This window comes from Rhea pennata, chromosome 9 (genome assembly GCF_028389875.1).
Source record: "Rhea pennata isolate bPtePen1 chromosome 9, bPtePen1.pri, whole genome shotgun sequence".
NCBI classification, from domain to species: Eukaryota; Metazoa; Chordata; class Aves; order Rheiformes; family Rheidae; genus Rhea; species Rhea pennata.
Window position 1 is genome coordinate 8,852,160 of NC_084671.1, and position 27,984 is coordinate 8,880,143.

General features: G+C 38.1%; 1 protein-coding gene across 3 annotated transcripts; it reads left to right on the forward strand.

Moving 5' to 3' along the window:
* The first annotated feature begins 288 nt into the window (after positions 1–288).
* On the forward strand, positions 289–27,892 carry MFN1 (mitofusin 1). Of its 3 annotated transcripts, none has more exons than XM_062582339.1 (18): positions 289–572; positions 1,050–1,171; positions 2,047–2,182; positions 5,096–5,258; positions 5,814–5,938; positions 7,592–7,700; positions 10,738–10,845; positions 11,564–11,717; positions 11,848–11,915; positions 16,497–16,618; positions 18,233–18,359; positions 19,677–19,781; positions 20,685–20,787; positions 22,234–22,463; positions 22,964–23,128; positions 23,716–23,912; positions 25,072–25,206; positions 26,172–27,892. In XM_062582339.1, the coding sequence occupies exons 2-18, from the start codon at positions 1,057–1,059 to the stop codon at positions 26,239–26,241; spliced, it is 2,232 nt and encodes a 743-aa protein (XP_062438323.1). In that variant the 5' UTR covers positions 289–572; positions 1,050–1,056; the 3' UTR covers positions 26,242–27,892. The 3 variants fall into 3 exon arrangements, with proteins under 3 accessions (XP_062438323.1, XP_062438325.1, XP_062438324.1); XM_062582341.1 differs by having other exon boundaries at positions 290–572; positions 22,964–23,119; XM_062582340.1 differs by lacking the exon at positions 289–572 and adding an exon at positions 608–910.
* Positions 27,893–27,984: the final 92 nt, after the last annotated feature.

Below are 27,984 nucleotides of genomic sequence, written 5' to 3' on the forward strand. Positions count from 1 at the left end.
AGGCTACAGCTTTATGTTGTGCTTTGCGTTACGCAGTGCCTTCGAAAAGCCAGATGTACGCGCACACAGCTACCCCAAACGGCTGCTCGCCCCCGACGAGGGGCGGCCCGGCGCCTGGCGCGGTTCCCGGTGCGGGGCCGCGGCGACGGGTCTCTGCCCCGTCTCCATTTCACAACCAGCCCAGCCGCCGCTGCCCGCAACCAAGATGGCGGTTCACCTCCTCCCTCCCCCCTTCCCGCACGCACTTCCGGTCCGCTGTGCTCCCGCCCGAAATGGCGGCGGAGCCGGGAGCGGGGCGAGGAGGCGGCGGAAGCGGAAGCGCGGCCCGCCCCCGTCCCGGCGGTTGCCGGGTGATGGAGGAGCGCGGGGCCGGCGGGGCGCTCAGCGAGTGACCTACGGGGCGCGGAGCGAAGGGCCCCGGGCTCCCCCCGGCGCCGCCGCGCCCACCCCTTGCCCGAGCGACCCTTTCCCTGAGGGGAGCCCGCGACCTCCGCAGCTGCCTGAGGCCGCCGGCGGGCTGTAGCGGGCCGGGTGGCGCGCGGGGCTGAAAGGAGAAGCGGCCGTTGGAGCAGGTACCTGTGGGGGGGCGCAGGTGACACTGAGGTGACTGGGAAGGGCAGAAGAGCCTCTGTGGTGTTCGGCGGACGCCAGGCTGAAAAGTGAGCCCGAGCGCTGGACTTTAAATAGAGACCCAGCTGGATGTTTTCCTGGCCGAGCTCGTGTTTGAAGGTTGGCTCTAACCAAACAAGGGATTTGAAGTGCTTTGGCCAGTATCTTTCAATACCGAAGTTACATCTACAAGACAAGTAGGATGTTGTTGGTGTCGTGAGCATTCAGAGAAGGAAACTTAGTCTTTGCAGATTTCTTTTGTAACCTCTCCCTGCCCACACACACCATGACTAGGGGAAAGGTGAGCGTTTGTTAGGATAACAAAACCAATGTAAATTAACTTCTATTAGTATTCGTTGTATTTATTCTTTAAACTCTTACTGGGTGAGAGCTTGTGTGTCCTGTGTATGTTAGTCACTTTTATGTAACTTTCCTTATAGTTGCATAATGGCAGAACCTACTGTCTCTCCGCTCAAACACTTTGTGCTGGCTAAAAAGACCATTACTGCTATCTTTGACCAGCTGCTGGACTATGTCACTGAAGGAGCAACTTTTGTTGAAGGTTAGTTTTCATCTTAAACACAAGGGCCTTGTCTGTTGCTTTGGATTTGCTTTATGGTTGTGCATTATGGTATACATTAATTTGCTGCACATGTCAATATGTGTTCAAGAGTAATTACGTTTTTTCATTTGAGTGTGATTTTTTTTTTATTTAGGCTAGCAGGAATTTTAGGGTATATACGTATACAAAAGGCTAATTAAATTATTTGGGCTGGTAACCTTAGCCTCCTTCCGGTGAGGGTGAAAGCTTAACAACTTCAGTGTTAGTAGTCCTGCTGTTTCTTTTGTGCAGACAAAAGGCTAAGCAGCTTCTCCTGATACTTGGTATGAAAGTAGGTCAGCTTGACAGAGCACAAAGAAGCGCTGGTTACACCCTCAAAAGTTTGGTAATGCAGAGGAGCTTGGGTTACTGAGCAGGCTTAGCAGCTCATCATCCCGGTTAACTCTTACAGAAGGAGACAGCCGAGCCTGGCTACCATACCTGAGAGGTCTCAGCCTTCCCTTCTGAAGAAGGCAGGTGTCACCGAGGGTGGGACAAAATGATAAGCTCTGGACAGTCCTTCAAATTCTGAAAGTGTTTTATGATGCTTAAATGAAAATAGATTTCAAATCCAACAGTTTTAGGCCAGTTTAGGTTGATTCATCTGCAGTGAATTGCTGTGGTTTTACAAGTGCTTGCCTGGACCAGTCAAATGACAAGGGCTAATAGCAGGGTCAGTAGTGAGTTTTTTGTTTCTTTCATTTTTTTACTGCTGTCTAATTTAAAATTCAGACAGGTCTGTATTGGCATGTAAGGTAATGATAATCTGTATCTTGTATTCTGGAGCATATACTCTGTAAGTGATTGTTTTTGTGCTGTTCTTTTTCTATTTCTAGCAACATACAGGAACCCAGAACTTGAACATGTAGCAACAGAAGATGAACTGTCAAAAATACAGGCATATAAAAATAAGTTAGCAGTCATTGGTGAGGTGCTTTCACGGAGACACATGAAAGTGGCATTTTTTGGCAGGTATTGAACAAAATTACCAAAATTTAATTTCTTTTTTTGTTTACTGTCATTGAGTACTTACTGTATGTATTTCTAGGTTCTCAATTTAGTGGATTTAATGTTTCATCATAAAATTAATTTTAAAAAGTATTATATATTAAAACATGTTCTCTTGTCTAATTGGTGCTAAATCTTTCTTTGATGCCATCTTGCTCTGTTACTACAGCTTGAGTATGTACATCATGTTATGTGTTTGTCATCGATAAACTCTGTAAAACACCTATTTGACTAAGGAAGGTCTGAGATTGTTGTTATCTTCTCTAGATTTTTTTTTAACTTGATTGTATGTATAGTTTTTAGTATTGTTGCCTTGCTGACTGTTATTTATAGGAACATTAGTTTGTGATTGGTCACAAGTAACTGGAAAAACTACTCCTTGGGCTGCTTTTGTTTCCACCTATAAGCACCTGAAGAAGAAATAGGGTGACAAAGTTAGAGAAACTTGCCTTATTAATCATTAGTTTACTGTATCTATGTGATGATTATTAGGGATGATATATATATATTACTGATTTAAAAATAAATCTGAATGAAGTTATCAAGTTATGAAGTTATGCTTTTCTGAATCACTGAATAGGAAAAGTTATAGTTCAGTCCTTGGTGGTGTTGCCAGAGACTATAATATCTTTTGTATATTGAAGTAATATTTCCAAAGTTCCAAGTGTTTTGAATTCTGTTCTGTTCCAGAAAAGTTATTTTCGGAATTAGAAATTTTAACTGTGGTTAGCTTTATATTACCTAAGCTCTCTCTATATGTGTGTGTGTGTGTATTATATATGTATATATTGTAAGTGGCAGGAAAATGGTAAAAAGAAAGGTATTTGTTGCACTCAAAAATTAGTTACTACATTAAAAAATATTTTAAAGAGGTGCTTTTAGGTGCTTAGATGCGTGTGTCTTTGGTTGTAGTTCTTTTGTGCTTTAGTTTTCAATCCAATCTTAATGGAACAGTTTTAAGCTTTCAATAAGAAGCATTAGTTGAGTTTTAACATTTCCAATTCAGGTCTGCAGTCCAAATGTTGTGCTCTAATGTTCTTGTAAAATTTTGAGGCTGTAGAAATAGACTGGAAATCTACATTACTAAATGCAAAGTGAGATATCAAATTATTAAGTCTTTCCAAAAGACTAAGGTTCCAATGCTTTCAGATGCCTGTTTGCCTGATTAGTCCAGTTCACTCTGAGAAGATTGCTATTTCTACGCTAAAAAAAAAAAATCCATATGGATCTTCATGTTTTAATTTTAAAAGTTCCTTAATAATACTATGGAAATATGTACAACAATGGTCTTATTACCTTCACTTTGCTAACAGTCGTTCGACTGTTAAAAATAAACAGTAAAAGGACCTGAAAGAAAGGAAGTGGTTATATCTGAACCTTTCACAAAGTTAGAAGAAAAATGCATTTACAGCTATGATTGCTGGTAAAAGTTGCTTTTGCAAAGGGCAGAGGTTCAGCACCAGGAAAAAAGAATTAATTAACCTTTAACTTGGAGATGTGTCCTCAGAACAATCCAGAGTTTTTGAGAGAGACATTGAGAATATATCTGTAAACTATTGTACAGTGACCACTAAACTGCTCTTGCAGGAGAAGTAAATCAAAAAAACAAATTACAATCTATGTTCACTGTACCCTGTTGTGTAATAGTTAAGCCACAGATCTTTATGGGTGAGGGGTAGAAGGTTAGTGCCAAAAAGGATATTGCTGAGGATGAACTTCAAGTTCTTGCAAAATTTTAAGTTGGAGAACAGCGCTATTTAATCAACAGGATTTTAGTTAATTTAACAACATTTTCCCTCTAAAATGACGATAAGACTGAGTCTCATGATGGAAGAGAGCATTTACATTATGAGGATTATGTACAAGAAATAAAATCAAGTGTTTTTTGCAAACTGTTTCACGGTGGAAATCTTCATTCAGTTGAGGATGTTGTTCCATTAACTTGGTCTGAGTTGCCGTCATTGACAGCAATGCTTTGAAATGTAGCTGAAGGCATTACTAACTGTGCTCCTTTTGCACCACATCTAATGCCTGGAAAACTGTGTCAGAAGTAGTAGTTCTTTTGTGGCTGAAAGATCAAACAGTGTTTCTCTGAAAAGAGTAGGCTATGTAACTTGAGGCAGGAACTTCATGATCACTTAAGCAGCCTAAATATCTGTTGCCCCAACGGAGCGTAGTCCTACTCTACCGCTAGGTGTGCAGACTTCTCCTCACATCCTCTTCTGGCATCCCTAAATTTCTGTTGGCAGGAATGTGGAACTGTAATCTGATCAAAAATAATTCTGACCAAAATGTTAGGTATGTTTTCGATTGGTTCTTTTAGAGAGAGCACTAAGGTTGGCACAAAGAAGAGGGCAAGCTGCCTGTTTTTGTGGGACTTTCTGCATTTAATTTGAAGTTTAACCATTCATTACAGTTGATCTGAGGCATCGTTTTACACTAGATGCTTTTTTTTCTGGGGTAGAAGAGTGGAGCTGTTGTCTGTGCAAGATGCTTTCCACGTTTACATATTATGTGGATGTGTGATGCTGATTCAAATAAACCAGATAAATTCAAACCCAGATAAAAGCATTCTTGCCAATACAGATTTTGCTTGTTGAGTCAGTATGTGTTACACAGATGAAAATGGGCTTTCTTAGTTGGATAGTCTGCGTTGGTATCAAGAAAGGTTTTTGGAATTGCCATTCAAATGATCTTTTCTTACACTCCCTCTTCTTTCTGGCAATCTGCACTGCACTGACCTGAAGCTATACCACCCAAAACAACTTGCAAAATATGGGCCTGATGCTTTTAAATGGGGTGCATTCAGTTTAAAGCAAAGGTACATTCAATTTTGCTATGCTTTGCTTGAAGTGATTTTATTTTTTTTCCCTCTAGAACGAGTAGTGGAAAAAGTTCGGTTATTAATGCAATGCTATGGGATAAGGTACTTCCTAGTGGGATTGGCCATACAACTAACTGCTTTCTCAGTGTGGAAGGAACGGATGGAGATAAGGCTTATCTTATGACAGAAGGATCAGATGAAAAGAAGAGTGTCAAGGTATAGTTTCTAAATCATTAATGCTGCTTTTCACAACTTTGATTTTCCAGGTCTCCAAAGGTCTGTCTTTTAACAATGATTTCAAGTCTTACTAAAATATAAGCCTAACTCATTCTTCGTGTTTATGTTGTTCTTATTCAGGAATGAATAACTGAATAAACAGAAATAATCCACCTCAAATTTTTTGCTGGATATTTCAGGGAAACAGGTGATGTGTGTCTCATTGTAACATGGCATACATTGAGTGATTTAGTTTTATAGGACTGACAGTAAGTTCTGTTACTTGTTAAAGATTTGCAGTGTGCCTCTAGTTTGGCCCTACGATATTTAGCTTATTTAACGGCTCATATTTATGTGTGTGGATGCTGATTGATATAAGAGGCCAGAAAATGATTCACAAATGTTTACCAGAGGGAACTATGAACTCTGCTATCCTATTTAAGAAATATAGATGGGTTCTTAAGTGACAGGTTTGCATGAGAAACAAATTATGCTGATTTACAGGCTTGTTTATGGTGCATATGTATGTTTGTCTTCTCTCTCGTTATTCTTTAGACTGTTAACCAGCTTGCCCATGCACTTCACATGGATAAAGATTTGAAAGCTGGCTGTCTTGTCCATGTCTTTTGGCCCAAGTCAAAGTGTGCCCTCCTGAGAGATGACTTGGTTTTAGTGGACAGGTATGCCTACTGTTTTATTAAATGTTTTCTCAAATAAATTAGCCATGATAATATTTAAACGAGATATCAGTTAACTAACTGTGTTTCTCTTTTGGTTATTGGATTATGAAATTATTATGAGCTCTTTCTTTTTTTAAAGAGTATAGCGTTTGTATGTTTTGTATATACTGCTGCCTGTCATCACTGTGCTGATTTTGGCCTCCTAACAGCTGGAACAAACAAGTATCCTGTGACTGAGCTGAGTAAGGGACTAACTTCTGGCTGAGTTTTACTTCTTCCTTTAAAACAAAGAATATGGAAATGCTGATAGGTTGTTGCAGCAACTGTAACCCTTGGCCTGTCCCCTGTCCTTCAAACTGTTCAGACTGATCAGGTGAAGTGTAAGGAGTCTGGACTTCATATTTAAAAGCTTCCAATAAGAATTTCTATGCCTAGATTCCAAAGTAATGGTTGCTTTGAAACCCGCATACTGACAATTAGGTTATGTCCTGCGTGTTGGAACATTTTTCCATGGCTTAAAGGATTCTGAAAGGTGTTGCACTTGCCTGTGTCAATGTTCACAGCCACTTTGATGTATAAACTAATAAAATTTTTTTCAAACTCTTAGATGATCTATACCTAAGGTAGGAATCTAATATAGATTCTATTCTTATGAGTGAATTTATAAGTATAAATTTATAAATCCAGCAAAATAAGTTCCAGAATGCATTCTGATGAATAGTAGTGCTTTTTGTCATGTGTGTAATCTTGCGCCTTTGAAATCAGTGGGAGCTTATCCTTGTTTTCTTGGGTGCAAAATTAGGGCTTATGTTAGTTGTAACTAGAGGAAACCAGTCCAGCTGGTAAAAGAAGGTGGTGTGTTTGATGAACTTCAAAACTTACGCAGTTGTGTTTTCTTCTTGGGGACATTTGCGTAACACAAGCCTCCTAGAAGGCTAGAAGTGATCCTTGCATGGGTATAATATAAAGTATGATTTGATCTGCATGATTTTGCTTGATAAAGGTTAAATGTAAAGGGGAAAAAAAACCTTGAAATCTGAGAAAACTATAAAGCTGGGACTTACGAGGAGAAAAACATCTTTTTATTTCTAAATGGAACAAATTTGAATTGGAAAGAATTGAGATGTTGCAAGCGTGAGAGACAGTGCTGCTCTAATTTGTGAATTCCTTATTCACTAATCTGTGAAAAACAGAGAACACTACAATCTTAAGTAAATATTTTGAGTATGTTGTTATGTTTTGCAAACAGTGCTTAGACCTAAAACTTATAGGTAGGTCTGTTTGAAAAGAAAAGAGGAAATTTATTTTATGAAGAACTGGCCTTTTCAGTTGAAATTTAAAACCTAGGAGATGGGAAGGAGGACTATTATGTGAGACTGTGTGGGTTATGTCACTTTTCTTGACTATATTGATGCATGTATTTATTTTGAAACTGCATTTTGGAAAGAATAGATGGTCTAATGAATAAGCAGTGTTAAATAGTAGTTGTTTTTTGTTATGCCTGTCTTAAACTTGAGGTGAGCATCAGCCTCAAGATACAAAGTTTCATGGCTTACTACAGGGCCCTTAGGAAATCCACCTGTATTTTTATCAGTTTCTAAAAGTCAGGTACTCCTTTGTTGGATAATACTTTTTTACCGTTTTATTCAACAGCCCTGGCACAGATGTCACTACAGAGTTAGACAGCTGGATTGACAAATTCTGCTTAGATGCTGATGTGTTTGTCTTGGTTGCCAATTCAGAATCAACCCTCATGAATACGGTATGATGTACAATGATTTTTAAGTTAAATCTTAATTTAAATATTCAGTGGTTCCTTAATTGCTTCCAGTAGTCCTTCAGCGAAGTTTTCTTGAATTGCTGCATTTAGATTTTGTGAATAGGATTTGGCTGGTATATCCCTTTTTAGGGAAGTGAGAACCTGATTTCTTACCAGTTTTGCTTGCTCTGACTTGAGCATAGGCTTTATCTTTTCTGTCTTAGTTTCCTTTTTGAAGGATGGAGGAAATGCTTGCCTGGCTTTACAGTTTATTCATATTTGTCTCCTGAGGACATATTTGTAATAACAAGAAGATAACTTGCAAAGTACTTCATATCTGGAAGTTCAATAAAATACTCGAAGTATGTGAAGAAAATTGAATTTCTGTCCTGTTCCTCATGTTCTTGCCTCAGTTCCTGTTCTATATCTTGTGTTGAGGGCTAGTTCTATAATTTACTATTGGTGTCACAATGTCAACGTTTACTAGCAATGAGCAATCTTTTTACACAGTTCTGTCCTGTTTGAATATGGAGAACTGAAGATATTTTAACACCTTTATTTTATAAAGCAGACTTCTATATACCTTGAAGCCTGAAAACTGTATAATTATAGAAGGAGAACATGCAAGGTAGCCAAGAGAGCTGTTGTGATGCTCAGACTACACGACCAGAGATTCATCTTAATATTGTAGAGGCCTCAGGTTTTGACTGAACTAAGTATTATGCATGCAGACAATGTCAATATAAAGTTTGTGTTCTGCTGGAAGTTTGACTACCAGAATGTCATATAATGCTGTTGGGAAATCCCTTGAAGACTTCTATTAAGTAAGCCTGCCATAAACAAACAAAATGCTCATGATTGTTTTGAAGCATAGTTCTAATGTGCAAGTGATGTTTCTTTTTGAGGCAGTTGTTAATACTATAAAGACTTGAATGTAAGAAGCCAGCATTTCCTTACATTCCAGCCAGTTGGAATGTTTGAGTAGAAATCTGAGAAGTAGTAGTGAATTTAAAAACACTACATTGTATTTTCCGAGTTGAATCCACAAAGACTCCAATATAAAAGGCGTCTAATTAATCTTTTCCATTATCTGACGTGAAGGACACTTTGGATTTTAGCATGGAGGAAGTCTAGTAGCTTGATGTAGTTTAAATAAATAATAAAAACATGAGGTTTTAGTGAGCATTCTGCTACTGTATAGAAACATGGAAACAGTAGCAACCTGCATGCCAGATAAAATTCAAGTTGGTATAGTAAAGGAACAGAGATAAAGCCAAAGTTGATTTGGTTGTCCCATTTGCTTATGAAAAATGAACATATTAAAAATAATCTGACTGAGATGATAAATACACAAGAAACTATAGATTTTAGATCTGCTGGAAAATTTTGTTAATTTTGTATTTGTCTGATCGTTAACATCCTAGTTGCATAACTGGTTTTGTGCCTTTTTTATTATGACTTTAACCAACGTTTTCTTTCCCTGTTAGGCACAGCTGAAAATTACAAAAGATAAAAATAGATCAGTTTTGCAATTTGTCTGAAGTGTAAAACTCTACTGAGATTTTTGGATTGCCATACCTATAAATCCCTTCTTAATACTGAACACCTTGGAATTGGTAGAATCTGGAGATATAAGGGTATATATTGGAGGGGAAGGAAGGAAGATCTTAGTTAGGATTGAGGCTTTGTCCTGGTAAAGTGTTATTTTAATATTTCTCTCTTACTTAAAAAAAAAAATCTTCATCGTGGTAGACATAATTGAAGTTACCTTTAACAGTTATGTAACTGCTCTAGAGCGTCTATATTTTGCTTTGCATTGTGGAAAATGCTATTTTTTTTTCTACATCTATACAAGTTTTTCCTTCAGGTGAAGCACAAAGTAACTGTATTCTTGTGCTGCTTGGACATAGCTTTACTTCTTACTATAACATGTTTGAGAATATTTGGCAGCTGAAACAAAGCCATGTATTTTAGCATAAACATGATTTTTCTAATAATCCCTCATAAAGTCTTATTAGACATGGTTGTTATTTCTGCAGTTCTAAGCTTTTTTACCTATACTTGCTCCCTGGACGGTGGAGACAAACACATTTCCAATGTTGAGTCCGGAATGTATGATGGTGTTCTGCTGTAGGTTCAAGAACCGTATGGAAGCAAAGAGATATTTTGTGTTTGATTTGTGTTGAACAGGGAGTCGCTCCGTCGAGGTTTCACCCATTATGACTGCAGAAAAAGAGCACTGATGGATAGGAGGTACAGGAAAGGGACCTAAAACTGCTTTTTCAAGCAACATACATGTCTTATTTCTAATGTTAAAACATTCGGTAATTGCTTGTGGCGGTGTTATTTTCCTTTGACTCAAGCTATATATGCTCAAACAGCAAATATAACTTATTTGTAGGTTAAGCTAGTATTATCTAGTTAAAGGATATAGTTGGATGGGTGGTTTTCTAGTTGTTAAACCAAATTTGGCAAAGTGGACAAGAATATAATTCAAACAAGGAGGACTTCACGGTTTTAGCCAGACATCTTTTTTAAAAACAAAATGAGCAGGTACAGTCATAATTTTTTTTGTCTTTTCCTGTTCCTCTCTTCCTTAGCAGTGTTTTGGATGTCACGCAACTGCAAACTAATTTAACAGAGGGCTAGAACTATCAAAGAAAATTAATTTTTGTGATAAGCACAAAAAAACAGATTTATAGAAAAAATAAATTTTTTGTTCCGGTGTTTTCTAAACTATTTGTTTTTGAAGTGTACTTTGGAAGAGTACACTCTGGAAATGTACTTGATTACTTGGTATCTATTTCAGAGAAGTTTGCAGCATCTTTGATTTTTAATACTGGCATCATTTTTAAGACATTTGATAACTTCTGAACTTTCATAAGCCTTTTTTGTATTGATATTTGTGATTTTTAATACTAATGAATTATTTTTAATACAAAACTTTAACAAAAGTTATTCGACTTCAGAATCTGTTACAGAAGAGTGTTTGACTGTTTTGGATGTCTGGGGAGTGTTTTGTTTGTGTTTTAATTCTTAGGAGAAGCATTTCTTCCATAAAGTGAACGAACGACTTTCCAAGCCAAACATTTTCATCTTGAATAATAGATGGGATGCTTCTGCATCAGAACCAGAGTATATGGAGGATGTGAGTGACTTGATGGCCCTTATTGTTTTCAGACAGATTTCCATAATTGAGAACATTGCTTTTGTTGTATATAAGTGTGTGTTTGTGTTTATGTATGTGTACACACACACACACTTCCAGATGCGTATGAGCATGCTATGCTAAATTGCCTAAGTAATATAGAGAACACCAGATCTGTCTTATTAAAATATATTAATTTGTTCAGAATATAGACATCAGTGTTATTACTTGTTAGAAGCAAAAAGCAACCTGCAAATGAACTTAGGGTATATGCAGGATATAATAAAATGCAAAGTTTGTTTAGAACCTTCTTCTTCCCCAGTAGGCTCATTTTAAATCCTCTTTGTATTATCTTTTAGTTTTGTAATGCAACCTGCGGATACAGATTATGCATGTTAAGGCACAGAGCAACTGTCAAACAGATCTTTCCAGCTGCAGCTTGCCTGCAGTAATACTTAGTACCCTGAGTATATAAGGAATGAACTGATTATTTCAATAACTGAGATATGGCTGGTGTAAATAAAGGTAGTTGTAAAAGAAAATATTTTTGCTTCTAAGGCTGTGGTTATGGGCAGCTGCTGCATCAGTAGGATTAGAAGACATCTGCTGGCTAAGGCTTCATAAGCATCTGCTGGACTCTATTTCTTACTCTGATGTTCTGATTTGACGATGGCTCAATTTGTGACTTTTTCTCATGAGCTTTTTACTTTTTCCTCAGGTGCGTAGGCAGCACATGGAGCGCTGCCTCAATTTTCTAGTTGATGAGCTCAAAGTTATTGATCCTGTAGAAGCGAGGAATCGCATCTTTTTTGTCTCGGCAAAAGAAGTTCTGAGTGCCAGGAGACAGAAAGCCCAAGGAATGCCAGAGGGTGGTATGTAGGAATTCTTGCTTTTCCTCAAATATGGAAAAATATCATAAAGCCTGATAAAGAGAAATATTTAAGATACAATTACTGCTGTGAGTGCGGTGTTCTTGCCATTAATTTCTCTTATGTTTTGCAGGAGAAGCACTTGCTGAAGGATTTCAAACGAGGTTCCAGGAATTTCAAAACTTTGAACAGATATTTGAGGTATTTATGATGGACTTTTTAGAATGCCTCTTTTCTTGGTGCAAAGGTAACTTTTGTTCACCCTTTAGCTTCATTTTACTCAACATTACCCATGTCAAGAAGCAGAGGCGTGTAAGGTGTGCAAACCATGTGACAATTTTGCCTTAACTTTGGTCTCTCTTGGTAAGCTGGTGAAATGTTTGCTGCTTGGTCAGCCTTATTTTGTTCTGAAGCTGTAGCTTTGTAATTAATGGTTGTAATTCAGGATATAAATAGTAAGAAATTCTGTTTCACCAATACAAAACATCAGTAACGTCAGAGTTTTGAAATTATCACTGTTATCTACCTCATAGTTCTGGCACTCTGAACACTAACACTGTTTTGACATCCTTTTTGCTGTACAGAATCTGTGCTTCACTCCAAATTCAGCTATATTCATAGCTGGAGTATACACTTTCTTCAGAAGTAGGATTGACTAGGCAATTGATTGATTTCTTTTGGCAGAATGTATTTATCTTGCTAAATTCGGTAACTCTAATATTAAAACCATTCCTGGATATCTTAAGGAGACATCTTGGATATGCCTTTATTTTTTGGTATGCTGGTTGTTAGCATATCCTGTGTAATATGAGTCTGAACAATGTGGCTGCAGTTTATGTGCAGCAAATGCTCGAGGCTGCTTTTACATGCCTCAACTAGCAATTCGTTGTTCTATATATTTAAAAAGATCAAACTGCCTCTGAAAAATACTTCTCTCATGTTACTAATAAGCCTGTTGGACCTACAGAAAACCATATTATGTAATGATGGGTATATATCAAAACTATGTTAAAATAATAGCTTGATTCAATCCTGCAAAAGCAAGAAAGTGTCAGTTTAGAGTTTGAATTTAATCCTTAACTGTGCTCTTGTGATAGATGACAGAGTTGTTGAAATGACTGGTTCAGATACCTGCAGAGCTTAAGTTCGTGGGGCATGACATTTCTTGCTTGTGTTACTAGCTGTGGTCAAACATAATAGGAAACTCTCAACCAGCAGGAAAAAAGTGGTAATTAAGCTTCTAAAATCATTGTACTTCAACATATTTTCCCATATATTGTACCTGAAATTTATTTTACAAAAACTCTTAAAATTACAATTAAGTATTCAACAGTTAAGCATTCAAAAATTAACATGCCCATATGATTTATTAAATTATTTGATGTTATCAGTGTTCAGCCTATCTACAATCAGGTTCCACAGTCTCATATCAGCCACCAAGATGAGAAGTGCCCACAGCAGCGGGGTCACAACCATGAAAAGTTTCTTTGGCAGAAAACAATTTTGTGACATTGCTCAATGGCCTAAAATATCATGTTTTCTTTCAAGTTATCTATTTCATTTGCCGCACATCTTCTGACCTGACAGTGAGGGGAGGATTCTGTAATGTTTTTCCCTGTGCAGTCATGTTTCTTCCACAGCCATTCACACTGATGGCAGAATAAGTGTTATCTCATCAGTTAGAATATGACAACATGTACTAAATTAAGGTTGCCCAAGCAATTTAAATTTTGAGTATCTAGTGTTGCAGTTTGTTTCACAGTCTTGATTTCAGATTTTGTGGGCAATTTCCTAAGTTCTAATGGCATTTTATTTAAAGCCAAGCTGATACTTATGATTCACTGGATCTGAAGTTTTCAGACCTGGCACTCAAATTACTGTCACTTGAGCTAATACAGTAACTGATACCAATAATATGCTGACATCAGCTATGTTGACTACTACTAGGGATACCTTTTAGCATAGTGTATTAACAAAGAATAGTGTATGTGAAGTAGAATTTTGTGTGATCCGTCTGGGAATAAGATCCTAATTGATACCATGCTTTATGCACTGGTAGACCAAATTTTTATGCTATATGGCTGTTAGTAGAGTCTAAGCACTTCTTGGGGATGGGCTAAAGCACTCTGGATTTTTGTGTATTTCTTGACAGAAGCTGCAAGTCCCAAGACTCTGGATTGTACTTCAGTCTGTGAAAGGGAATGTATGAGAGCACAGACGCTTCTGCCTGTTCTCTTCCAACGCTAGTCCCCTCTCTAACTCAGTCTATCTGTCATGCCTTTAGCTCCATATCCCTGTTCAGGCACCCCATTCTGTCTTTCCAAGTGTCTTGTGTGTTATTTCATCTGGTTCACATCTCTAAACTATCTCCTCACTTCATCTAGATAAGTGTCCATGAGTTCCATGTTCCCGCTGGCTATGTCTGCTGATTTTGTTCCTTCTGTCACCCTGCTTTTGTCTTCACTGCATTAAAACTGAGCAGCTTCCTTTTCTTCCTGGCTTGAGAGGAGGAACTGTTACCTCTCCAATGCTTTCACTTTCCTGACTTTAATATTGGTACCCTGTGGCTAATGGCTGCAATTTTATGGGCAAGCCTGTTCATCTGAGAACAGGTATGAGCTCAGTTTAGATGGAATCTTTAGAGAATCTAGAAACAACCCTTCAGTGCTAATTTGTTGTGGTATGTGAAAAACTTGCAGCCTTTTTGAAAGGCTTGTAACTCTCCATTTGTGTGGAGTTTTATTTCAATTAAAAGGCATTCCAAATATAATTATAATGTGTTCTTCTCCAAAGCACAAAGTTGTTAAAGTTACTGGCCAGACCTTAATATGTCTGGAAGCACTGGAACCATTTGTTGTAAGCAGTGATGAAATTAGTGATGAAAGATTTTAGAGGTGCATTTAGGAGCTTTAAGAAGTGATGTTACTATGTATGTCAGCTGTGTAACAACAGGGAAAAAGGTATGCAGTCTGTAGGACCTTTGGGTCGAGTTAGTGGATTGTAAATTTTTATCTTGTGGAATAATGACAAATACCATGTGTGTTTTTTTCTGAAATCTTAGAATGAGATACACAGAATGATGAAGTGCTCGCACAATGAACTATATGCAGTAGTTCTTAATGGATATTCTGTATAAAAACAAAAGGCATCCTGCCTCATGTCATAGTGTTTGCCAAGTCGCTTCATAAAGCTGGTAATGGAAAAGGGGTGAGGGGAGTGGAAGAGGGAGGCAGAGCAGAAGAGGAATTCTGGCTACAAATTGAAACAAATAACACAGCCTGAATTAGTACACTATTGCAGAATCTTCTGACAGTACCTGGGAATGTAATAAACTGTGCATTTAAAGATTATCTTACAGTACTGAGAGTGGATTGCAAGGTAACTGGTTTTGGTAAGGGAATTAAAGCATAACTTTTATCTTTGTTTTGATAAATGTTTGTTTATAAACTAATGGAAAATGTGCAGCTGTCTTCCTCTTATCTTTTCCAGTCATATAACTAACCTTTGTGTTTTTCCTAGTGCTCTAACTTGGATTTTCTGGTTGTGTTGTGAGTCACTGTCATCCTTTTATCTACTGCAAACTAATATCTGGGAAGACTCTTTCCCCTGTGTCTAGTCTAGCTCTAACAATGTGCTGATATTTATGAAACTCTGGCCTTTCATTGCTGATTTCTAGATCTGCTTCATCGAGGAACAGAGGATATATTTAACCCATTTTGTTTATTTTGATCTATTATTTAATGTAGGTTAAAGTTTGTTATTACAAAGTATATTAAGGTGATTGGCAAGTCCTTTGAAAGCCACCTAAATGCTGTTTGTGCTGTGAAAGGTGCCCCCTACAGCCTAAAAACAAATTAAAACCTCTAGTATTAAGGAAACTGGTGCTTGCTTGCTTTTCCTTGAACACCTCCACACCCACCCACCACAGTATGTGGTGACTTGGTACAGTGTGAACACCCGCGCTGTTTAATTGGCCACGTAAGTCATTATGAGCGGTTGCTTTAAAAAAAAACTGGTTCTTACTTTATGATTTATCACAATTGATTTGCTATTGCCCAGACTGAACATTTGACTTATCTTCTCAGTATCCTGTAAATTCTGAGCCACTGTCCTTAAGAAATACTTAAGATTGCAGATAGATTAGAAATGGTAACTTTAGAGTATTCTCTGCTAGTACACTTAATACTTCAATAATCTGTAAATGAGCTAATATTTTAAGAACTGCTTAGCAACTTCTATGTCCTGTGAGATAATCCTTGTTTCTTATTCCTAATTGCATATATTGTTCCTGGATAGTCGATATTGATTTGAGCATATCAAATTTTATTGACAAACTACTTCTTGAAACAGAATATTTATTGCAACAAAGAAAGCTGAAGTTGGGCAATATTACTAGCATTAATGTCAGATATTCTATAATTCCAAAGTAGTAATTTGGAAAAATTTGTGAAGAGGTAGACTTATCTTACTTAGACATTTGAGTTTGCCTTTTTCTTTACACTATTAATTTATTTTAAAACCTATGCACATTACTGTGAATGATCTTGAAGGTACAGTTTTGCTGCTATAGCTCCGTGATCTCCAGAGGTCCCTTCCAACCTTACTGATTCTATGATTTGAAATTTCAGTTCTGTTGTCTTTTGATTTTTGTATTCTTTCTCCCTTTTTATTTCCCAATGGTTTAAGTTAATAATAATAGCAGCAAGTGCTTTCTGGTAGTGAAATTCCTGAAGGTGTTGATATGGAATTGCAGTAATGTGTTGTGGCTTGGGCCCCTCGCAGGAGTGTATCTCGCAGTCAGCCATGAAAACCAAGTTTGAACAGCACACTATCAGAGCTAAACAGATAATAGATACTGTGAAAAACATTATGGACACCATAAATGTAGCAGCAGCAGAGAAAAGGTAGGTTGGTTGGAGAGCTGTTTGGTTTTGGTTTATCTAGATCCTCCAAAGAGCTGTTTCTATGGTGGTGATTTTCTTGGGCTGTATTATGGACTGTAAAATTCACTGTTCTTAATTGGTAAGAAATGGAGAATTTCTGTGGTTTGTCAGTCTTGCTACTATTCACTTGCACCACTCAGTCTTGTCCTTAATCTGTGATTTTTTTTTATTATTACTATTTTTTTACGGGGATCTTAGTTTATATTGTTATTCTTCATTATTGACTTAGAGCTACAAAGACAGTCTGAGGGGCTTAAGTTTTTCTTTAAGTTGTTCCAAATTGTAAGTTTATCTAGCTATAGGCAAGATTTCTGAAATTGTTTGAGCCTGCTTTATCTATATTTTTTTGTAAACAGTAGTGCTGAGAAACTGCATGGAGGGATATAGACACTTTAATTTGCAAATGGCTAGAATTACCTGAAGGGATGAGAAGAGCTCACATCAAGTTTGGCTTGGCTTGTGGTCCGTTTCAGATTGCCCTTTACATATTTTTCTTCTCTCTTTACTCATATAATCCTTTTAATACTAATAATAGTAGCTCATCTTCTCCCTTTGATAATTTCATATATACTTTGAGATTTACCTGTGGATGTTTTTTTTCCTTACTTTTGTTGCTACCTTTGTCTCTCTTCTACCCAAGTATCTTGCTGTTGTCTTTAATCCTTTCTATCCACCTTCCTTCCGCGTCTGATAATCTTACGTATCTCTGTGTTCCAACAGACTCCACTGTCCTTGTCAAATATTTTCACCTTCCTGAATATATCAGCTTTTACCAACTCTGTATTTATATAGTAACTTGTCTCACTTTGTCAGATGCTATGAAAACATGCAGTGAAACCTGTTTGAAGTTATTCTGATACTCACTTCTTTCTGTCAATTGACCTGTCAATTGTCACAATCTGTCCTGTGACCCCTGTTAATCTGAATTGCCATTTTGATGTTTCTGCTGGCCCTTCAAGATATAACAGCTGCAAGTTTTAAACAGTTTTTACTTAAATGATAGGTCTTAAATGAAGACTTCTGAAGAGTTGTCTCTGGCAAGGTTAGTTTCCACAGTTTCCTCCCCCTTACTTTGCAGAGTCATCAGTCAGACTGTCACTGCTAAGGAACAGTTGAGTGGTGCTGGTGAGCAGCAGTAGGACAGTTTGATCAGATCTTTCTCTCCCTCCCTCCCTCCCTCCTCCTTGCTTTCTCTCTCTCCTTCCACCTTTTTTTTTTCTCCCTCTTTTTAATCAGAATAAGTTAAGTTCTAAAGGTCACAAGTTTCCTTCTTCTTTTTTAATGGTACCTAAAGTACGTATTACTATGGTTACATTTCCAATTCCAAATACTCCTTTTATAAGTATATCAAAGCCTAATAGTGTAAGTTATGGCTGATGAATGAAGCCCTTAAATGCAGCTGTGAATTTAATATCAATATTATAGTCATTCTAAAGTAAGGCCTCTGCTTTATTCAGCCAATGTTGCATTCTTTTTTGGCTGCTCAGTGAGATGGTTCATGCCTGATCATACTTGGTGGTTTTGCTGTTGAGAGAATACCTGCTGGTGATGGTAATTTCCTTTCGGCTATTTTAGAGTCCATTCAATGGAAGAGCGAGAAGATCAGAAAGACAGGCTGGACTTTGTTCGCAATCAGTTAAACATTTTGACAGAAGATACTAAGGAAAAAATCAAACGTGTCACTGAGGAGGTAGAAAATAAAGTAAGTAACCCTAATGGGGCAGTTTCTTAGTAAACAAGAAAGATTATTTCTTCATCTTTAAATTCAGGTTTAATTGATAACAGATTGGCAAGGCAGATGCTTTCCAGAAGAGATGTGAATTATATACCTGGTCTTTTATTAATGCTGATCAAATATGTATACGTAGACTGGGCAATTTTGGTCTTAACTCTTTCTTTCAAAGTTTCCAAGCATCCCTGTCTCCCATGGGTGACAGTGCTAGGCAAAGTGGCAAATAAATTGGTGAGTCTGCCAGCAACTGAATGTTGAGCTACTGATTACTTTTCAAAAAATTATTATAAACATTAGAAATATGGCTAGCCACAGACAGTCTAAGCTTTGGGGAAGTTTGATCTGAAATTCCTTATTGTCCATAAAGAATATGTGAAGCAACAATTCAGTTTGAAGAAACATGAATTTTAAGGAAACTTGAATGTGAGATGTTTTGAATAGGCCCATTTCAAGTGATGTAGCATCATGTAGCATATTTTGGGGGCCAGTTTCTTTTCTGAATTTGGGGATAAAATATACATACAGGGAGGTGCCGTGTGGAAGTGCGTAAGTGAATGTAGACTGCTGTATTCAATTGCTGTCAGTCTAGGCAGCATTACTGGGTTTAATAGCAGAATATTTGATAAATAAGACATTGTTTTAGTTCACACTAACAGTACTAATTTATATGCCCCTGCAAGAGATTGCTTGCCTCTTATCTACTTTTTGTACATGTATTCTGAGCATACAAGAGGAAAAACCCTTTGCATTCCCAGTGTATGTTGGGGCATATCTGTGTTACCAAGGCCTCCAGCATCCTATGGCGGATACTGCACTGTTCCTCTGAATTGTCTGCAACTGTATGGAAAACCATACAGGTTTTCTCTCTGGACAGTGTGATTTTTGTTGTTCTTTAATAAGATGATGGAAGTTTTCTGGTTGGCTGGTATATATAGTTCTACTCTTAAATTCATTCTTGCAAAAACTGAGTGGGAAGAGTTTGTTGAGACCTGGAAATGCCCTGACACTAGCGGGACATGGCAGGATGAAAATCTCCCAGACTCAAGTGTTTGCCTTTCTGGAAAGCAGTTCATTCTGGTGACAGACATATTTACGTGCCCCCTTATCTTCGTGAGGTACATTCTTGAAATGTCTTGGATATTTCTTTCTGGAAGAAGACTCAACACAACAATCTTGCCTAATGCTGTGTAATTGGATAATTTATGGTAGCAGTTAGTGGAATAGCCTGTCTTCACTCTGCTGGGAAAGGCAGGAAAAACTTTTTATGTATTTATCAAATTCTTCCAGGTCTCCTCTGCTATGACTGATGAGATTTGCCGGCTTTCGGTTTTGGTTGATGAATTTTATTCAGATTTTCATCCTTCTCCACAAGTGTTGAAGCTCTACAAGACAGTAAGTTTTTGTCCATGGTTTCATACCAGGGTCTGTCTTTTCTTTAATTTTGACTTCTATATTTTGATAATTTGTGTACCTGTTTATGCAACATTTCCCTTAAACTTTACAGGATTTTTCTTTGATATGTGTATATCTCTGTTTATTTAAAAATTAGAAATTGTTGTAAATACGCTTAATGTTTGTGAAGAGGTGAGTGTAATTGTTCCAATCATTTGTTTAACAAACTGGTTACCGAAACTTTAAGTTACTCAAATCAGATTTGTAGTAAATGAAGATCTTATGTAAACAGTTTTGACTACTCCTAAAATAAGATTGATCCAAAAATAAAAGGAACCTGCAAACACCCAGAGCTTTGAAATAGGTTGTTTTTTCAAAATATCTTTTCTAAAAAGGCAATTTTTATTAAATTTCTACAAATTCCACCTCAAAGTTAGTATTTTTAAAAAAACATGCACCTATAAGTTTCATCTACCTCTTATGTTCAGACTTGGCTGTTAATGAATGCCTGTCAGAACTCCTGCCTGTGCCAGTCTTGTCGATCAGATGAGAACGCTGTGCTTTCAGGACAGTCTGCTCTACCCTGGCTCCGCAGATGTCCGTAGCAGACCTACATGGATGTTGATGAGTGTAGTTTATCTCTGCGCAGGCCAGTGAAATCAGCTCTTGTCAAATGATGGTAGTATTAAGTCTTTGCAGGGCAGTATGGTAGCATTATGCTCCGTGTCCGAAAACACAGACATTTTGTATGTCTTTTAATGATTACAGTCCTGAAGAAATCCTCTTGTGTCATTTTAACTAGGTAAACAATAATGCGTTGCATTTAACGTATCTCAGAACTGTGTAACATAACTGATTGGCTAAAGAGGAATTTATGAGTGTGTTTTCTTTCTAAAACTTCAGGAACTCAACAAACATATAGAAGATGGTTTGGGAAAAAACTTGGCTGATCGTTGCTCCAGTGAAGTCAATCAGTCAATGCATCAGTCGCAGCAGGAGATAATTGGTAATATGAAGAGGGAAAAACATTAAGAAATGGGGGCTTTTTGTCTCCACTGCTACTGGTTAGAACAAGGTGCATTGTAGTGCAGCAGTAGACTGTTAACAGTGTGTGTGCTGCCCAAGACAGTGTTAATCCCAATGTTGCCCTCCCTACTGCTCCCAGGATGTCAGGCCTGTGTGTGATCGGGCTAGGCACTGTAATGGGCCAGAATGGCAGCCCTCATCTAAGGAAATCTGTGCATTTACAACCTTCTAAGTGTTCTGATGTGCTCCGAAGAATTTTTAGTAGGCAGTTAACTTGGGAAGTAGGTAGAAATAATGATCATTCCCTTATGAAGAGAGTAGAGAGAGTGAGCGACTTAGCTTGCGTCACACACTGAGTCCATGGAGCTGAAATTAAACTCGCGATTTCCCAACTCATTCTAGAGTTGCTGCCTGTTTTCCTTGTTTTCTATAAAAGTTTGCATATGGCTAGCTCAGAGGAGGACAAATTAAAAAAAATTGTTTTTAAAAGAATTTTCTTTCTGATCATGATTTAATATTAACAGTGTAAAGTGATAAAAGAAAAGCCATCCTAGATCAAGTGTGAGTGTCTCTCTAGCACAATAGCCTGCCTCTGATAGTAACTAGTAATTTGTGCTTGGGGAAAAGGAAAATGAACCAGGGTAAATGTATTGGTCCATCTCTAACTTCCAGAAATTAGCATTTTAGGGACTTCCAAGACAACATACTGCATCTGCATTAATGATTTAAATAAGTAATAATGGACCTGTCCTCTGAGAGCTTGTCTAATCTTTTTATATATAAAACTCATTTGTACTTCTGGCTTCCACAATAGGTATATGAAATATGCTGATGGTCAGATAAAGTTTCTGAAGCACAGTCTTCTCCCCAGGCCCTTTGAGAGTGAGTGCAAAACAGGATGGTGTCACAAAGCTCCTATAGGAGGCTCCTGTATTAGCACTCCCTGTTTTTTTATGGTTATTTTATTGCCTATTCACCCATCTCTCCTGCTCTGTTCTGATTCTGGTAATGAAATACTCAGCGCAAAATCATGGAATTACTTGAAGCGTTCAGTGATGTAGCCTTTCTTGTTTGGCGCCGCAGAACTGCTGGAAACGTGACCTTGTTCTTAGTCCTTCCTGATCTTAGGACCATAGATAGAGGTCTTTCAGTTAGGTTGACTGTTTTTCCCAGTGGTGCCGTGTCTACAACTTGATTTTGTTTGGCTATTTTCTTTTGTCAGAGCAATGAATTGTCAGCTCTGTTAGGATCAACGCTGCTAAAATGCCTACTGATTTAAAGAAATAATAAAAATAAAACTGATCAGTTGGTGGGTTTAGACGTATGTAGTTCACAAAGCTGGACAACAGTGCAAGGACACCACGTGTGAATCTGCTGTAAAGGTTCTAATGATACCTCATCTTTACTACTATGTGTTTTTTTCTAGAAAATCTGAAACCATTGTTGCCTTCTGGTGCTCAGAATCAGCTCCACTTGCTAATTCCATGCAAGAGGTTTGACCTTAGCTATGATCTAAATTGTCATAGTTTGTGTGCGGATTTTCAAGAGGATATTATGTTCCACTTTTCCTTGGGATGGACTTCGCTTGTAAACCGTTTTTTGGGTCCTAAGCATGCGCAGAGAGTGCTGTTAGGACTAGCAGATCCAAACTTGCAAGTGAGTGCTTCAGAGATTAGGCTGCTCTTTTATTAAGTACACTTGTTTTACCTTGGTGAGAACACATTGATTTACTGCAGTTGTTCCTGCTACTTGCCTGCTTGCTGCTGCTTTCCCCTAGTCCCTTTGTACCAAAAAAAAGTTTTGGTGAGGATTGTTTTTATTGGATTATATTCAGGGCTACTGGTTATATCCAGGTTAAAATGGAAACAAAAAAAAATTCTTAAACTTTTTGTAGCTATTTTCTGAGTTTTGTTTTCCTTTGAATTAAACCTTTTGGTAACCTTTGCATTTGAATCCTTACAGCAGAGCAATTTCTCATTCTGATTTAGTCCTTAGTTCAGTCAGAACCTCCACTGCTTGGAGGATAGTTCAGACTTTATTGCTGCAGTTGCTTTTGGATAAAACCCTGAATATATGAAAATGAAATAGATAAAAACCAATCTGCTGTATGGTTTCATAACGCTTTTTACTTAGGCTGCCATATTCCACTCTTCTAGATCCCTCGTCCCTTACCTGCAACCCCGTCTGCTGCCAGCCTTCCTGCCGTAACTCCAGAGAACGTATCAGACGACGAATTTATGGTTTCTTTGATAACAAGTTTAGCTTCACTCACATCACGGACCTCTATGAGCATCATCGTTGTTGGTGGAGTGGCAAGTAGTGTTAGCAGCATTCACTGTGCTAGAAGTGATGGCAAAGATTAAGCCAGTCTTCCCCGTTCGGTATTGCGTATCGCGTGGCGTGAAGCGTGGTTTACTAACGCTGGGCCAGATGAGCATGCATAGTAAACTAGATATAAGCAGTCAGATTGTAGTAATAAAATTACTCTGAGTGTAGTTGACATTTTCTCTATTACATATATGTCTGTTCAGTTTTTCTGAGTTACAGGGTGATTTGATGTTACCTTATTCAGTTGAAGTTGGTGGGAAATTTGCTTTTTTATTTATTTTTTTTCCTCCCTCATTAAAAGCAATGAAGGTTTGTAACCTTCTGTATATTCTGCCCGCCACCTGGGTTACTAGCTCATTTTGATAGAGCTGTATTGCTCTGCAGTGGTAACTGGAAGGGATTTTCTTCAACCAGATTAGTTTAAGGGCCTTGAGGATGACAAAAAAAAAAAAAAAAAAAAAAAGGAGAGAAAAAAGAAAAAAAAAAAAAAGCATGGAATTGCATTTCTTTATACGCTTAATTCTGACTGCATTCCGTATGGCAGCTCTTTCTTAAGCTAATGAAGAATCCTCTTTTTCAGATTTGGAGAACTGTAGGCTGGAAACTCATCTCTCTTTCCTTAAGTGTATATGGGTTATTGTATCTGTATGAGCGACTAACTTGGACCACTAAAGCAAAAGAGAGAGCCTTTAAACAGCAGTTCGTAAACTATGCTACTGAAAAGCTGCAGATGATCGTCAGTTTTACAAGTGCAAATTGTAGCCATCAGGTACAACAGTAAGTATCACATTGGTGTTTATAGTCACCAAGACAGGAAATCCATTCCAGGACATAGTCATGTATCTGATTTTTTAACTATTTGTTATGGAGAGAAGTTATAAAATAGTATGGAAGGGTAATATGTGAAGGCTTAAGGTTCTTAGCCTCCTTTAAGTCTAGTCTGTTTGAAGAGGAGAACAAAAAACAGACTAGAAATGGAGAAGTAATCAATTTTACCCTTTTGTGGAGCTTGCCCTGTGTGTAGTGTTAAAACTTGAACATGTAGGATCTGTGTTGTACCGGGAGTGGGAATTGACTGTATGTGAAATGGGAGGACGGTAGGATATTCCTGCTGTCATCATGTCCCTTGGCATTTATTGTATCATATTGTATAATAATTAGGGGAGGGAGAAGGAAACAGAAAGCTAAGAGAAGTTTGCTGGTAGTCCCTTCTTTATGTTTGTTTTTAGTCAGCAACTACTTTTGCATGAAACAGGAGAACTCTGGTCTTTGGCGCTGGAGTTCTGCTACTATGATAGGGGCAGTTGCTGGAGAAGCGAAAGCTCAAAGTTGACTTGAACATGAATTGCTCCTGTTTAAGGAACAGTTACGGCAGTGCTTTCTCAGTGTCTAAGCTCTTCTATTATACAATCTTCATTACTGCCTCAAGGTAAAGAATACTTGGAGCCTTTATAAAGAGATGAAAATAATGCCCGTCTCTTCCTGTCATTGTGAGGCATTTTGACCTGCTGCTGAAATGCTGTTTAAACGAGTTGTAGTCAGGGATGTTGCGAGAAACAGATTTGACTTGTAATAGCTTTATGTTTCATGCTTAAGATGCCACTCTGGACAGTCTGTTCCCCACTGAATAAATGGGGGAGTTTAAAAGATCATGAAATTTCTACCTAAAAAGGTTACTCCATACACCTCAGTGCATGTGCATTTGAGAATTGGTCTTAAACTGTAGCCTCTTTATCCAAAACCTTACTAAGAAGACCTGGAAGTTAGCACAGTTCCTAGTGGAGGCTGAGCATGTCTGTGGTTAGAGTAGCATTCATTCACTTCAGACTTCGAGCCCTAAGTCAGGTTAACTGTGAGCATTTGCTCTGTTTTCTGCTGTAAGAGTTGGTACGATCAGACTTTTCTAAAGTGTGATTCCAAACCTGTTTTCCTTTAGGGAAATGGCCACTACCTTTGCTCGGCTCTGCCAACAGGTGGATGTTACCCAGAAAAACCTGGAAGAAGAAATTGCTAGGCTTTCCAAAGAAATAGATCAGCTGGAGAACATACAGAGCAACTCCAAGCAACTACGGTAAGTCTGGGTGTGACTGGATGAGAGCAAATTCCTAGCCCTGCTGAGTTCAGTGAGACCAATGTTTGTTGTTACTTTGAAGTTGAAATGAGGCAGGTAATTCTGAGGCAGGAGTGCAGAAGGGTGTGTAGCAGTATCTATTCTCCTTCGTCTACCATCAGCTTTAACCAAAGAGCCATTCAGTTTTGACAAAGTAGATGCTTCTGTCCAGGTGAATGAGAAGAGTTCCCAAAATAGCATCTCCTAGACCATGTTTTGTCTGAGTGTCTCTTGTGTGGGGGAGATGCTTTCTGGAGAATGTTTGAGGGTGTCTTCCATAGGTACAATAGCGTGGCACTCCCCCCCCCCCCCCCCCAGCAGTGGAGCACCTGTACTGTGTCGAGACAAAAGTCATTCAGTCTAATAATTATTTTTTAGTACTAGTAATAGACGTTTACAAAAGAGCACCCTGTAGCAATTAGTGGTTCAGGGACTTTGGAGCCCTATGTTGCATCTTAGTCTCCGAGTGTCATCCTCGTTTCTCCCTGTTGTTAGCCTGCTCTTGCTGTGTGCTGCCTCTTGAAGGTTCTAGACCACAACCAGATGCATGTGTAGCTGCATAAACAGCGTGGGTGGTGGGAGGCTTTTCCACTGCTATCAGTGGGGAAGCTGAAGGATGGCAGCTGCAGAGCTTATCGTGTCATTGAGGAGGAGGAAAGCAAGTGCCAGGGAAGTCCCAGATGGACCTGGCCCAACACCGCCTGCGGGGAAATGGCAACGTGTCGCAGATGGCTCGTGGCCGACCTCTGCGTAGCCAGTGTCCCGCAGGTACAATATCCGAGGCTCTGATGAGAGCAGACGCTTAGATTTCCTAGTGCTCTGGATTTCATTAATAGAGGAACAAAAAGCAAACACTGATGTTGATTCTTGTTACTTTGTGATGTTACTGCATTGCAGTAAATCTGTTGTTTTTGTTTGTTTTACAGAAATAAAGCCATTCAGCTTGAGAATGAACTAGATCACTTTACGAAACACTTTCTTCAAAAGAGTAAATAAAACTTCACTGCTAACTTTCCTGATGATCCTTTGTAGGACAAAGTAGAAATTTTACACGATACTTCTCCTCCATGTGGAGTCACATGAAATGAATTATATTTTTAATGTTACTTTGATTACACTTATTACTGTAAAATTTGGGTTGGACTCTGACAGCAAACCAAATTGAAGAGCTGTGGAACCCAGAATGCTGTATTCATTTTGTTAGATTGAAATTTTTTGTTTAAGAAGTATATTTAAACACTAAATTTCTTTGGATGCTTAACAATAAAAACCCAAATCTATATTGGTTTGTATTACTATTTAGCAGTGGCAAGCCTCGCTTCCTGGCATCCAGGAGTTTATGCAGGGAGGGAGAGCTTATCACAGTGACTCCAGTTTTCCATTGACAAGGAAGAGCTAGTGGTAAAGAAAGCTGCTTTTTTCTTTTTTTCTTTTTTTTTTTTTCTTCCAAATGAAGGGAAAAATTATTTCCTGCAGGTGGAAAGGTGGAAAGGACTCTTGATTGTTTTGAAGGCAAGTGAAATTCTGTTGGGCAGCAGTTCTTGTCCTTGTATGGAAATAAAAGGTGTAGTAAATGAGAGCATGCATTGATGAACTGCAGTAGGTGCTACGCTGCTCGGCTACTCTGTTTAGACAGGTGCCATCGCTTAAGTCAAAACGAACCTAATGCTTAAGTACTGCAACGGGCTGTGGGAAAGCCAAAAAGCTTGTTCTGTGGTGAACTGGTCATTCAGCCCTGAGGTCACCGCTGCCACCTATGCGCAGGTGAGTTCCAGTGAGCGTGGTTACCAGGCTAGCATGAAGGCAAAGAATTTTTTTGAACAGATGTTCTTGGCACTCGGTTTTTGTGTGTTAGGAAAGGAAGCTTAAGGTGTCAAATGAGCTTGAGCTGCTGCTTTCAAAAAGCCAGTAGAGGCTGTGTTTCAGAGATAAAAATCTCATGCAATGTTCTGCACACGTCCATGGTTCACAGGTGGGATTTAAGACAGGTACATCTGACTATTTTACCTTTACTCAGCTCCAGCAGGTCAAAACCTTTTTTTAATTTAAAATGAAAAAGTTTTTTTTTTTTTTTTTTTTTTTTTTTTTTTGCTGCTGCCATCTGCACTCTCTAACACCTAGATTTTATAAACAGTCTTTTTAAAAATAACTTATTTTGAAGGAGAAAGCCTTTTCAGAATATTTATATATGTATTTTTATGGACATGTTTAACATGACTAAACAAAGTATTTGAACTTAAACCTGAAAGGTAGGGAGTTGCTATTTTCCAGTAAATAAGGGCTATCATAAAAGGAAATAGGTTTAAAAAAAAAAAAAAAAAAAAAAAACCCTAATGCTCAAGGTAATTAACTCTTTGAAGGCAGACAACATTGTTTTGACTGTAAGGTATCTCAATGTTTGTTTTTGTTTGACGATGCTGGCAGAAGCATGACTCTTTCAAAACTTTCATTAGCAGCACGCATGAGGTGTCTCAGATGTTTTGAGAAAAATTATGAATGATGAAAATGAGTAACTACCTGGCTTTTTTGTATGTGAAGTTACAGATGTGTACTGATGCTCATTTCTGAAGCACTTTTATGGACATTGTATCAAGCTGAGCCTTTACATGCATGTATACACATTTATTAAAAAGAGTATCATCCCTGTGCTCTAGTGAAGTTACTTGGCAGCTGTATGGAAGATGAACACCTAAAAGATTTCTGTTGTATGTAATGTCTGTCCACTACAGCATGTTAAAC

Bases quoted from the DNA above. Each gene is read 5' to 3' on its own strand.
- MFN1 (XM_062582339.1), top strand. From the start codon at position 1,057: ATGGCAGAACCTACTGTCTCTCCGCTCAAACACTTTGTGCTGGCTAAA. The intron at 10,846-11,563 runs GTGAGTGACTTG...CTTTTTCCTCAG, and splicing joins AACCAGAGTATATGGAGGAT to GTGCGTAGGCAGCACATGGA. The intron at 11,718-11,847 runs GTATGTAGGAAT...TATGTTTTGCAG, and splicing joins CCAAGGAATGCCAGAGGGTG to GAGAAGCACTTGCTGAAGGA.